Consider the following 13,684-nt stretch of genomic DNA (forward strand, 5'->3'; position numbering starts at 1 on the left):
AAAAAAAAAAAAGAACTTTGTTTCTATACTTTCCTGGTAAGTTCTTCCATACTCTGATGGATCCCATCTCTTCCAGTAATAGCTCCTAGAATTACGAATAATTTCCATGCTAATAAGATTCTCTGATTACCAAGAAAGACACTTTCTAACAAAAATCAAGAGTAGAACACATGTGGGAACAAATACACCCAAAGCCATTAATCCAGTTTGTATATTTTGCACAGGATAGAAACAACTTTCTTCATTAAAATGTTTTTGTTTTGTTTTCTCCAGGATAGCTAAAAAGAAAGAACCCAAGGTGGACATGCTAACAATTTGAAATTTGAGTTTTCAAATCTAAAAGAAATTTTGAAAAGTAAATTGAAACTGAACTGAAGTAAAGGGTGGCATATGAATTTAGTACCTTTCTTTAAGGAAAAACCAAAGAAATCTTCAAATACCTTGTCCAGATGAAGCAGAGAACTTGAGGCACTTCGACAATTTCTTATATTTAAAATAATAGTCCCCCAAACCTAAATACTATATTAGACTTTTGGTGAAAATAAGTAATAATCCTTAAATTTAACACAGTGCTATAACATAAATACTTACTTAAAAAAGAATAAAAATTTACACTATATAAATTTTAAATAAATAGCCATGATATGTGCACCAAGTTTTATTTGTGTTTAAACGATACAAATAGAACAAATATGTTATTCAAAATAATAAATCTTCTTGAATTTTACATAAGAAAAAGAAACTGAAGTGAAACTGTAGGAATTGCTGAACTTCAGATAAATGTTTCTTCAAAACAAGAGATATTAATTCCTAAAAGATTCCTCTAAAGTTAAAAAAAGATTAAGAAAAACATTAAGCCACTGGGTTAGTATGTTTAAAAAAACCTACATGTTTCTTAATGGACATATGTTTACATTTACAGATAGTAAACTCAGTCTCCTGTCTCATAAAACACAGAAGACATCACTATGTCTAAACTAAGCAAAAAAATAAAGGACTCTTTTCCATATTAAAAAACTTTTAAAACCTAAATCTACCTTAACATTATTTTCCAAGAAAACTTAATAGGGAATGGCTAATCTGAAAGCAAAATGTTGTACAAATCACTTTCAAGAAAGGGAATACACCATGGGATTATGCTTATAGCTAGCAGTATCAGCTAAAACCCCAAACAATGACACATGAACTCAGAGTATCAGCCGGTCCTCTCCTCCCTCCTGAATTACCTGACCAATGGAAGTTTGGCTTTGTTGTTTCAGAAAGCACTGTTTCTTACATTCCATCAATTGTTCAAAATCACGCCACATTTTCACTTGTTTCATATTGGGACCATGACTTTCTCGTACAGCTTTTTGTTTTTCCCGGAGTTTCTATTGTTAAAAAAAAAAATCAAGAATAATTAAATCTCATATACGGATTTACTTCTATTGTTCTAATCAGAAGAATATGGTATGCTTTGTACATCTGATGAATAATAGCTAAGCCAGGTTCTCCTATGATAGATGAAAACGAAGATGATAAAAGTTAACTAAATTTATGATAGATCTAGGACAACCTGAATTTAAAAAGAACAGAAAAATGTAAAAGAAAGGAAGGGGGGAAAAAATAAAGGAAATCTGGAAAGTGGAGCAGTAACATGGTATATAAAAATATGCAGATTTTGGAAGTCAGAAGACTTGAGTTCCAACTCTGGCTCTGTCACTAGCTGTAGGGAAGACAATTTCTCTGGACTGTAGTTTTCTCAATTGTTAATTAAGGCTAATAATAGGGGTAATTATAAAAGTATCTGCTTTATAAGATTATTTTTTCCACATGACAATAGATATGGAAAAAATTATAAACTACCATGTGTTATACATGTTATTATTATTAAATACTGTATTCTTTCCTGAATCAGTATGCTCTAAGGGTATGCTCTATACCCAAATAAATCAAATTGTATGTAAATATTCCTCAGGGAGAAGGTCTAGTGATATTCTAAAAAGGCCCAAATCCTTATCAGAATTGTTTTTGTTACTACTAGCCTATATAGTTCCACCTGCCAAAATTGTTCTACTTACTGACTCTAAAATTATAAATAGGAATAAGAACATTTTTCAATACATTGCAAAACTATACTTTGGTTCTGTATTATGGCAAATTGAGGAGAGTGACAAAGAAAGGGAGGCACAAAGTCAGAGACAATGAGAGGAAAGAAAAGAAGGAAGGAAAGAAGCGAAAAACAGAGATGATAGTACACACATAAGGAAACAGTGTGACAGAAATACATACACTGACACAGTGTGAGAAATCACCAAGAAGGGCAGAAAAACAAGCAAAGACACAGAAACAGATTACACAGGAACATCTCCATCTTTTCCTCTTTTAGTATACACGGTTGATTTAACAGGTGACCTAAGCACATAAGTGAAAAGGCTGGTCATTGGTACTTGCCCAAATAAGAGGCTAAACTAAACTGAGGCCAGGTTCAAAACGCTTACTAAAGACTGCCCTCTCCATCTATGGTTAATGAAAAGCAAAGTTAACAGCAAATAGCAACAGGAAACAAAACAGAATTAAGAAAATATAATTTAAACATAACCAGCAATTTTTTGACACAATGCCTGGCATGCAAATACATCTATTTAAGTCTATGTTACAAATAAAGTATCTTACAACAAATATTTTTATCCTCATAAACTAAAACAAAAGTAGTAAGTCAGATCAAGAGTACTGAGCATGATTTTAAGATTAAGGTACTACTTAACTGTAACTTTTCTTATATTATTGGAATAATTTCCTTGTCAAAATCCTAACAACCTATAAAAAGTTATTTAAAGAACCAAAGACAGGAGGTGGGGACTGTCTGTATCAGAAATATTATATTACTGTCACTTATTACAGATTTATTTTGTGGATAGTTGCAATGTACAAAAAATACTTGTCACAGATTTCATTGTTCTTAAAAGGAAGAGGTGGTACAGGAGGAGGAAAGTTACAACTTTCAGTACAATATTCCATCTTGGTAAGGCAAATTCTAGTATATGATAGTGTGAATTGTAGCACTATAGCTTGGTCTAATTTCAGAAACTCAGTTGGCATGAGGAGGTCTGTGGATGTCCAGTCTTTGCTGGTTTGGAAGGCATATGCTATTGTCAGTTTCAAAGCCTAGGTATGTTCTGTGTTTGCCTTGAAAATTTAGATCCACTCTAGGAGTGAGAGGACCAAGAAGCTTTGTTTCTTAAATGATACAGCCTGACAATCGGGGCATGAACTAATCAGTGGCTCATTTTGCTGGAACATGCTTGACGTCAGACTGCTGCTACTGCTTTCCCCCCAAATCCTGCAGTAAAACACTACACTGGAAGGGGAAAGAATAATCTTTAATCATATTTAGCAATTAAGTTTGGGTCTTTGAAAGGATTCAAAGTTTGACAAATATTTCTCTACACATAGCATCCATCCAGATACTTTTCAAAACAAATGAAATAGAGGAATATTTTCATATAAAAAATTATATTATTTATGAAATACCTGGATGAAAGTCAATTATTGACAATCATACTAAATCCTAAAGCCCCCAAAATCTCTAGTTAAAATACTGTACAAATGAATGTACAACTTGATTCAAACACATAAGTTCAAATATGAAAATTATTTTTTCCTTTTGAGTATGGCATGTCATTTCATAAATGGAATAAGGTGTACAGAACTCAATTTCTCTGATGAAATGGAAGAATCAGCTTTAATGTTTCTTTTTACTTAGATTAATATGATGGACATCTATTCACAATTCATACAAAAAGAACAGATGAACACTTTTTATAGATATGGCTGATTCCAGATTGGGGACAGGAAATGTACAGAATGAGCCTTTTGTCTGGAACATTTTGTCATTCCAGAAAATAAAAAATCCATCAAAACCTAGTAGGATTGTTTCAAAAGGATTCAGGAGCTGACTTCAAGAGGCTTCCACCGGCCAAACATGGGGCAATTTGGATAGGAATAATAATAAATATTAAATAAATAAAAATAAATAAAAATAAATATAATAATAATTGCAATGGATTGAAACATATAAAACATGTTAAATCTGGGAGTTATAAACATACTTTTAAAGAATGATAAAAAATGAACTCATCATTTTGAAAACCAGTAATAAACAAATCAAGCAGTTATTCTGCCTTTCCTATATGACCTGTACTTTAGAGTAACCAGAGTTGGTAAGATGCTCTTAACAGAATTATTCCAGCCAATAAATGAAGAAGGAACAACATAATTAGAATATGACTGTTCTGCAACCTCTAATGAATTAATGGACTGAGGAAGTGATTTTCATTGGCTGCCTACATTACAAAAAGAGAGCTTCCCAAATATTGAATCGTATTTAATCAAGTCTCTAAACCCAACTGCCAATTCACAGGACATACTGGGGACAGAAGAACATGCTAACTGACACTACAGGGAGGCCATCAACAAAGCTCAGAATGCTGGAAAATGACAAATGATCAGGTTTTTTTTCTTCCAACAAATAAATTGTAAAGAAAAAAGATGGACTAGTAACCTAGAGAAAAAGGGACTTAAGAAATATATCAAATAATAGCAATGTATGAACTCTTATTAGGATCCTGATCTGAACAAATAAACCATTAAGAAATTATGAGACAATTGGTGAAGTTTGAACACTGACTGGGTATTATGCAATTATTGTTAAATTATTTTTGGCATGATAATAGTATTGCAGTTATGTTAAAAAAAGAGTCTTTATGATACATACTGAAATATGACCAGATAAAACAATTAAATCTCTGAGATTTGCCTAAAAATGGGCAAATCTGGGAGTGGGACTATAGATAAAACAAGACTGGTCACAAATTTAATTACTGAAGTTGAGTGATGGTTACATGTGAGTTCTTTACATTATTTCCTCAATTTTTTATTTAGGCTTGAAATTTTCCATAATAAAAACTTTTATTTTTTTAGTTCTTTTTAAAGTTTTTCTCAAAAAGACTTTTAAAAAGTCTACTTAGCAATTACTTCATTGCTTTCTACACTATTTGTTTTTCTGAAGTTCATCGTTAGAATATTACTTACAGGTTTATGGGAGCTAATTCAGCTTTTATGTAAAAGCAGATATATGTAAATATGTTTTTAATAATGACTCAAATGAAAGTAAGAATGAATAATTTTACTATCACCAATTTATTGAGTCAGACCAATAGCTAAACTGTACAATGCATTAAGACTGAAACAAAGCCATATTTTTCATTTGTACTATTAGGATGGACAAGCCTATATATGTATATAAAATCATTTCCAGGCTGCAGCCTCAAGAATATTTGAACGTTGAAATTAGACACCCATATATAATCAGTATTTTAAATGAAAAACTGCAGCCAACAATTTCTAACTCTGATGCTACAAACTTGACACTCCTATTAGAAAAACTAATAAGGAACTTCAATTTTCAATAGTGAAACTAAGTAAAGAACAGATAAAATGGCGTATAGTGAAGCATGGTTAGCATTCACTATGCAACATGGATTTAAAATCATTGAAGATTAGAATCAATTAGAAAAATCAATTAGTCATTTAAGTCCTGATGTTCAAGGCCCCACCACCTCTTCTACTAGGAGTGGCTCAGAGAACTGAGAAAACAAGACTCAATCACATGCTCCTATTTTTAGTAGCCCTCATATAAGACTGGCAGGTAGGGAGTGAGTATCTTAAGTAAAGTTTTTCGATTATTTGTATTAATTGAATCAATGTTTGTAAAGGACTTAAACTAGCCCCTGGCTCATTTGCATTTATTAAATAAAATAAATGAATAAGTTTACACTTATAAGTATAATCCCAGTATTCCCAGATACCTGGGAATAAACTGAAACTTGTAGTTCATTAAACGTGGCATTTTGTTTGTTACGCATGAACTCTTTGTTATTTAAAACTGGATTTCCCCCCTCCTCCCAAATTCATGTGCCTTCACTTTTATAAAACTAAATTCCTAAAGAAGAGTCTTCATCTTTGAAAGGGAGTAAGAAAGTTCCAATTTCCTCTATAACCTTAAAAAAAATGACAATGGCATAAACATGTACTGAAAGCCTGAATAGACACATTAAAAAAACCAACATTCTTGGGACTTCCCTGGTGGTGCAGTGGTTAAGAACCCCCCCTCCCAACGCAGGGGACACAAGTTTGATCCCTGGTCCAGGGAGATCCCACATGCCACGGAGCAACTAAGCCCGTGCACCACAACTACTGAGCCTGTGCTCTAGAGCCCACATACCACAACTACTGAGCCCACGTGCTGCAACTACTGAAGCCTGTGTGCCTACAGCCCGTGCTCCGCAACAAGAGAAGCCATAGCAATGAGAAGCCCGTGTCCCTGCTCGCTGCAACTAGAGAAAGCCTGCGTGCAGCAACGAAGACCCAACGCAGCCAAAAAAAAAATGCATTCTTACCTTTCCAAGATTTTCCTGTTCAGCAATATTTTTGGTATACTGTTCCCTGGGGAGTAAACATAATGATTTAGTTTACATTTACTTCAATCGATTTGATCATACAACTAAATTATAAATTAACATATCTATCTAAATATATTAGACAATACAGTTTATAGAGTACTAGAGTCAGAATGAAACCCATTATCAAACACTCCCTTTTCCAATCTTTAGTCAGATCATCTAATAAACAGTAATATAAGGAAAAAACCAAGGCAAAATATCATGTAAGAAGTTAAGTACCATTTCCAGTTAATCTACACTTAAATCAATGGTAATCCATTTGCTTAAATTACACTTTTTTTTTAAAGAGGTTTGCAGAAGAGAGAAAGGATACACATTTTTAAAAAACATTAAATAGCATCTAACCCAGCAATCCAACTTCTAGGAAGTCATCCTACAGAAAAACTCTCATAAGTTAATAAAGATGAAAGCAAAGACTATTACTTCACCATTGCTTATAGTAGTGAAAATCTGCAACCAACTAAATATTGATAGACGGGGAAATGTTTAAATAAATTATGGTACATCCGTTCAAAGGAATAATACAGAGTTGTAAAAAAAGAATGAGGTAGATCTATAAATACTAAAGTGGAAAAAATTCTAGATAAATTATTAAGAAAAAAACTGTATATGTAGCTTAATTTTATTTATGTATACACACATATACAGACATATTAGCAAAAGCATGGGAAAAGAATATGGGATAATATACAACAAAATATTAACAGTAGACATTTATGAGGTATGGCAGTGTGGACAACATTCAATTTTTGTGTGCTATACTTGATAATGGTTACTTTTTGTTTTTATAAGTATTTCTTTTGTAAGCTAAAAAAGTTACAAATTTTTAATGTAAAAATAGAAATACAAATAACGTATTGTATTTTTAAACAAAGGTATAATTATATTTTAATATTATATAAGACAAAAAATGAGATTTGAAGTGTTAAGGACAAAGATTGAAGGATGAGGACACAGGAACCAAGGACAAAGGAACCAGTGACAAGAAGATAAGAGACTTTAGACCTCAAATTTGTATGGAAAAAGACTATATTTCTGTGTAAAGCTACACAGTAGTACTTAAGAAGAAATTAAACAACACAAAATTGGGAATCTAAGAAATCATAAACCACAAACTCTAGCAGCTTAAGTGAAGAAAGATTTGCATTTATGTCAAAAGGGAGGTAAACATGATTAGAACAGAGAGAATGGCAATCAAAAGTACCTGAAGCCCTTACAGAGCTGAAGTGAAGGTAGAATTTGTGCACAGGAATAAGAATGGAAGGGAATAGACACAATCTTGATGAACCTTCATTTTGCCCTTAAAATTTATGAGACACTAAGTCAAAATTGTTTACCTTTCTAGCTCTTCAATGAAAAAAAGCTGGGAGGAACTAAATGACATATCCCTCAAGAAGAATGTATGGTTATTATTAAGAGAGCTTTAAATAATTCATTTATTACCCTAGGCCCGAGGAATGTCCAAACTGTTTTAGAATTTCCATTTATATTTTATCAAGAAATCGACAGGCACATGCTCTTTCCCCATAACAGTAATATGTAATTTTAATTTATTCAATGAATTTATTCAAGAAATAATTACAGAGCACCTGTTATGTACCAAGCATGCCCTGGGATTTCAAAAAGAAAACAGGACAGACAGGGTCCTTGCCCTCTAGGAATTCATACTATATCATTTCTAAAATACTGCTGCATACATTATATTTAACTTGAACCTCTGTGGTATATATTATTCTCCTTATTTTATAGATGAGGAATGATTTGTCCAAGGTCACAAAACTAGGAACTGGAAAAATCAGGTTAGAAACAATTTTATGGTCTCTCTCTAGTACTTTGATATATAATATGCTGCCTCTTTAAGTAAAATTAAAATTTGCAGATGATCTTTCAAAACCAAGCTAATTTCTTACACCTTTGGCCTTACCAGGAAGTACCATAAAAGTAGAAAATGAAATAACATTAAAAATATTGTGTCTACCATAGTTATAATATTTTAAACATGTATCAGTGAGTTTAGAGTATAATTAACTCCATTTTATTCTTAACATTCTTATCATGTACTACTCTAGTCAGGGCACAGTATTTTTCTATTGGAAAACTGAGGAATGGTAAAGGTTTACAATGATTTTTAAAATGATGAAGAGGAATATCTAGCTAGAAAACTGATAAGAAAACCAATAGTTCAGGAGCTATATTTCCTTTTTTACTATTTATATTGATCACTTTGGAAGAAAAGAAACAATTTCTAAAACTTATTTTTCAAGAACAAAATTAACTTCTCACATTTGTGAAATATTAGCATTGACTATACAGATTTAATGAGCAAAGTTTACATTCAATGAAAGAATTTGTATAAGTACATTCAGTATGTTTTTTTAATGTAGACTTATTATTTTTAAAAAATATTTATTTATTTATTTGGCTGTGTCGGGTCTTAGTTGCGGCATTTGGGATCTTTCGTTGCAGTGCGCGGACTCTCTAGTTGTGGCGCGCAGGCTCCAGAGCGCGCGGGCTTCAGTACATGCAGCACACGGGCTCTCTAGTTGTGGCACGTGGGCTCTGGAGTACACAGGCTCAGTCGTTGCAGCATGTGGGCTTAGTTGCTCTGCGGCATGTGGAATCTTAGTTCCCTGACTAGGGATCGAACCTGTGTCCCCCTGCATTGCAGGGGGATTCTTAACCACTGGACCACCAGGGAAGTGCCTGTATGTTTAATATGTTAGACTATTAAAAAATAATATCCTATTTATAGGATATTTTTGGTCTGGCCTGCATTATATAAAAAAAATTTAGACTTTGCAAAACATTCTATTTCTTAAATTCCTTTTTGTAATATTAATGTATATGCCACTAGAAATCTCAACTGCAGTCTAGAATAAGTGTGAATCCTACACTTCATTTGAGTTCTTACCGAATGGTAAAAGCAAAACATTTGAATTACGATTAGGGGCAAAGAAAGCTTATCTTGTTCATTACTGCATTTTATCAAAGCTAGCAATTCAACTATAAACGTATTTTTTAAGACAGCATTTGATTTATTACAATATGCTTCAAGCTAGGATTACAAAAAGAAAAAATCACCATATAAGGACTAGTAGTATTTATACACCCTTCTTTGCTTTAAAGGCTGACACACCGCAGTCACACAGTTTCTAGCTGAAATGCAGTCACTCACACTGCACAATGAGCAGGCCAACAACCAGAGTCCAGGCCATGTAGGACTTGAAAAATAGACCAACCTTAGTGCTTTTAAAAAAGCAATTATGAAATTATACGTATTCCTGAGGAGGGGGTAATGGGGATTAACTGCTTAATGGTTGTAAGAGTTTCTGTTTCGGGTGATGAAAAAGTTTTGGTAATATATAGTGGTTATGGTTGCATAATATTTTTAATGTAATCAATGCAACACTTTTAATTATACACTTAAAAATGGCAAATTTTATGTTATTTACCTTTTGCCACAATAAAAAAGTAAGCAAGCAAGCAAGAAAAATTATATGTATTCTTACTTAGCAGGGCTGGACTATCCAGAAGATGTTTAACAAGATTCAATCCTAAATAATATCTTACTATATGCTTATTTAAGTACTCTGACTTTGTATAATTCCATCTTATTTATAAAACTTCTATAGATTAAAACATTAAGTAACTCAATATAAAAACAACAAAATTACTTGCCTAATTGCCTTTCTTTTTTCTTGTTGATCAGAAGAGACATATGCCTTCATTTCATCAGTAGCACGACAAAGTTGTACTTCTAGGTTCTAAGTGGAAAGACTAAGCTTTAGGTTAAGTCCTTGATACAGAAAAATCTCAGAAAAGTTTTTGATCCACTTTCTTTGTCTTACCTTAATCATACAATTTGTATAATGGTATCTACTTTCGTCTTGAAGACATTCTTCACGGAGTCCTCTGACTTCCTAATGTATATAATTTTAAATGGGCAACATTATCGAAAGAATAATCAGATACAGAAAGGATGACTATATTTACAACAAAAGAAATACCATCAGAGTATTTCCTCTTCTGCAACCGAAACTTTATTATAATAGACTAGGTTGCAATCTTTTCTAGAGACCACTCATATCGCTCTACAACCTATAAGTTTAGTTATTTATTAAGTACCTACTGTGTGCCCAGCTCTGTGCTAGGTGCTGGGGACAGAGGAGTGAACAAGACAGGTCCCTGCTCTCATTCAAGTAGAGGAAACAGACATAAACAAGGAAACATGTAATGAAGGTAGTTTCAGATGGGAAAAAGTGCCATGAAGAAAATTCTGCAGTGGAATGTGATAGGGTGACTGAGTGGGCAATATTAGGTGATCAGAGAAGTCCTCTAGGAGGATGTGACATTTAGGGTGAGACCTAAAAGGTGAAAAGGAGAGATCAAGGCAAATAGTTGGTGGTAGAGTATCCCAGAGAGAGAAGAATACATGCAAAACCCCCAAGGTGAAAACAAGCTTGGCCTGTTTGAAGTACAAGAAGGCGGCCAGTGTGGCTGGGGCCCTGTGGGTGAGGAGTAGAGCACGTGGATATGAAGTTCATGGAAGCAGGTAGGGCCTTATAGACCACAGTTCTGAAGTTAGATTTTAAGTGCAACAGGAAGCCAGTGGAGGGTAGCCTAACTGCTGTATAGGTTTCTTTGGCTGCTCTATGGAGAATAAACCTTAGGAAGGCAAGCGTGGAAGGGGAGAGTAGGTGGGAGGTTACAGTGCGAGTCTAGGGGGCCTGGACTCTGGCAGTAGGGGTGTAGATGGAGAATGTAGTATGTACACATCAAGTTTGAAGAAATAAAAATCTCTGCAGCTTAGGAGACAGACTCAGTAAAGATTTGGGAATCTTTTGACATTGGTAGTGAAAATACGCATATACAGGCAGTTTCTGCTAAGTTGTTAAAATAAAAACTGTCTTCTTACCTGTTCTAATTTGGACCGATTACTTTCAAGGCCTGCTGCACAGCTATCATACTGGGATTTCTTTTCATCACACTCCTGGGTTAATTCCTAGTATGAAAAGGGTAATTAATTGAATAAGTAAAAAACAAAGGCCTAAAATGTGGCTCTGAAACAATACATGCCCTTGTCAGTCTTGTAACTTAACTCTAAGCTTCTTGGCATACTTACGAGTTATTTATACAACAATCAGACATTTGAGAATTATGACAGATGAAGGTGCTGATAAAAACAATAGCTGCCATGTATTAAGCTGTGTGCCAGGCTCTCTGTTAGAAGCTGGGAATAAAACAGTGAGCAAAACAGCCAAAAATCCTTCCCCTCAAGTAATGCTCAGACAAGTAAACAGGCTGAGTGCTATGATGGATGAATGCAAGGTGTTATAGGAGCACATGGGACGCTCACTGGACCTAACCCAGGCTTGGGGATCAGTGCGGACAACCTGCTGGAGAAATTGATATCTAAGCTGAGGTACGAAGGATTAGTAAGCATAGTTAGAAGGGACAAGAGGAGGAGAATGTTCATAAAAAAAGGAACACTATGTATGAAGTCTTGGACTTGGAACTAGAGAGAAGAAGGACAATTTAGGACATATAAGTAGTTTATTATACTGGAGCATGTCTGGGAAATTTGAGAAGAGGCTGAAGACTTTGGCAGAGGCCTGATCAGAACTTTGTAAACCATGTTAAGGGTGTTTGAGCTTTACCTTTAACAATAACTAAGTCTCAAAACAACCTCTTGAGGTAGGTATTAATATCCCCACATCGTGCAAGGACAAGTATCTTGTAAAAGATTGTACTGCTGGAAAGACGTGTTAGAATTTGAATTCAGGCTATTTGAATAGTTTCACACTTTCTTCTAACGTAATATTTTGAAACTGATAATTTGAAAATCTTCTTCTACCGACACCTGGAAAGGCTAAAAGTATCAACAAATGCTTGATAAGGCAGGGCAAACATCCTTTCAGATCCAGAGCTAACTGAACTCTCAAGGAAGTAAAAGGAATTACCAGGACTAGAAACAAAGGATGACAGCCTATGGCTACACTTGGTGAAGGAGTTGGGAGCCAATCTTGATAACAGAATGATTATTATCTCCAGGCAGGGCAAAAGACCTAGAAACCTGTGAATAAAGGGTTAACACCAGGCCTGGATTGATTCAGGCCAGACTGGGAATGGTTTCACACAGCACAGTTTTCTTGGGAACTGGAGAGTTAACATAAATGGGTAATATTGTGTGGTGCTTCTGCTGTGTGGGACTGCATCTGGTTTGGGGTGACTAGCACAGTATAAAAGACTGGTGGGAAAAAGGAGCCATGGCTTTTGTGAATCAAAGTGACCTACAGACATCTAAGGCTCTCATGGTTGACATGAGAAGGGGCAACAGAGGCTGTGTACTTGGGTAGCTGCTGGGCCTGTCAGTGAGATGAAGATACTATAGTATATGAAAGCCTTTTTTTGTTTGTGAGTTTTATGGCCAAACTGATCAGTAAATGCAGTTATGCTACTTCAGAGGAGGATGGAAAAAAGGAGTCTGTCCTCAGGCAGGTTTGGGATTTGGATTTACCCTACCTACGTGGTCTAAGAACTCCCAAGCTGAGACATTAACTCAAATTAGCTCCAAGCTTGTGATAGTCCTAAAACACCTGGCAGAACAACAGCAAAACCACTCTGGAGGGACACACCCTCCATCTTAGCTGCCAGGACTCAAGAGACAAAACCCTACTAAAGATAAACTCACAATCCAAAAGTATAAATATATAAGGAACAATCAATCCATTATGAGTGAGAATCAGAAGATATAAAACACACAGCAGGACTATACCTCCAGGAACTTCGAATACTAGAAGAAAGTCTATTAAATAAGTATGCTTAAAATAATTAAAGTTATAAAGGAGGAACTGAAAATAAAAGACTAAAAAAGGCACAGTGAGTAAAAATAGACAAAAATGAAAAAAAAAGTCACTGAAATTAAAAACTAAGTAGGTGACATAAACATAAGATTGGCTCAGGAGATGAAAGAATGAACTAAAAAACAGAGCTGAAGAAATTATCCAAAATTCATCACAGAGAGAGACAAAGAGATGAAAATATGAAAATGAGGTTAAACAACAGGGAACAGAATAAATACGTCTAACATATATCTAACAGGAGTTGCTGAAGAACAGACTAGAAAGACCAGGGGAGAGAATATTTGAAGATATCATGTAGAATTTTTCCAGAATTAATGG

The 13,684-nt window shown here is 34.4% G+C and overlaps 1 protein-coding gene across 9 annotated transcripts in view; it reads right to left on the reverse strand.

Moving 5' to 3' along the window:
* Window positions 1-654: 654 nt before the first annotated feature.
* The window catches only part of IFT81 (intraflagellar transport 81), a 105,007-nt gene continuing 91,977 nt past the window's right edge, over window positions 655-13,684 (reverse strand). For 7 of the 9 annotated variants that reach the window (XM_060121118.1, XM_060121117.1, XM_060121119.1 and 4 more), the window contains 5 exons: window positions 11,419-11,505; window positions 10,352-10,423; window positions 10,182-10,267; window positions 6,441-6,486; window positions 655-1,370 (listed from right to left, as the gene is read on the reverse strand). In XM_060121118.1, coding sequence (XP_059977101.1) covers window positions 1,188-1,370; window positions 6,441-6,486; window positions 10,182-10,267; window positions 10,352-10,423; window positions 11,419-11,505 — 474 coding nt within the window. In that variant the 3' untranslated portion in view covers window positions 655-1,187. Of the gene's footprint in view, window positions 1,371-6,440; window positions 6,487-10,181; window positions 10,268-10,351; window positions 10,424-11,418; window positions 11,506-13,684 lie in introns of those variants that run through there. The other 2 variants (XM_060121122.1, XR_009534728.1) reach the window with 2 other exon arrangements.

This window comes from Lagenorhynchus albirostris, chromosome 14, assembly GCF_949774975.1.
Source record: "Lagenorhynchus albirostris chromosome 14, mLagAlb1.1, whole genome shotgun sequence".
Taxonomy (NCBI): Eukaryota; Metazoa; Chordata; class Mammalia; order Artiodactyla; family Delphinidae; genus Lagenorhynchus; species Lagenorhynchus albirostris.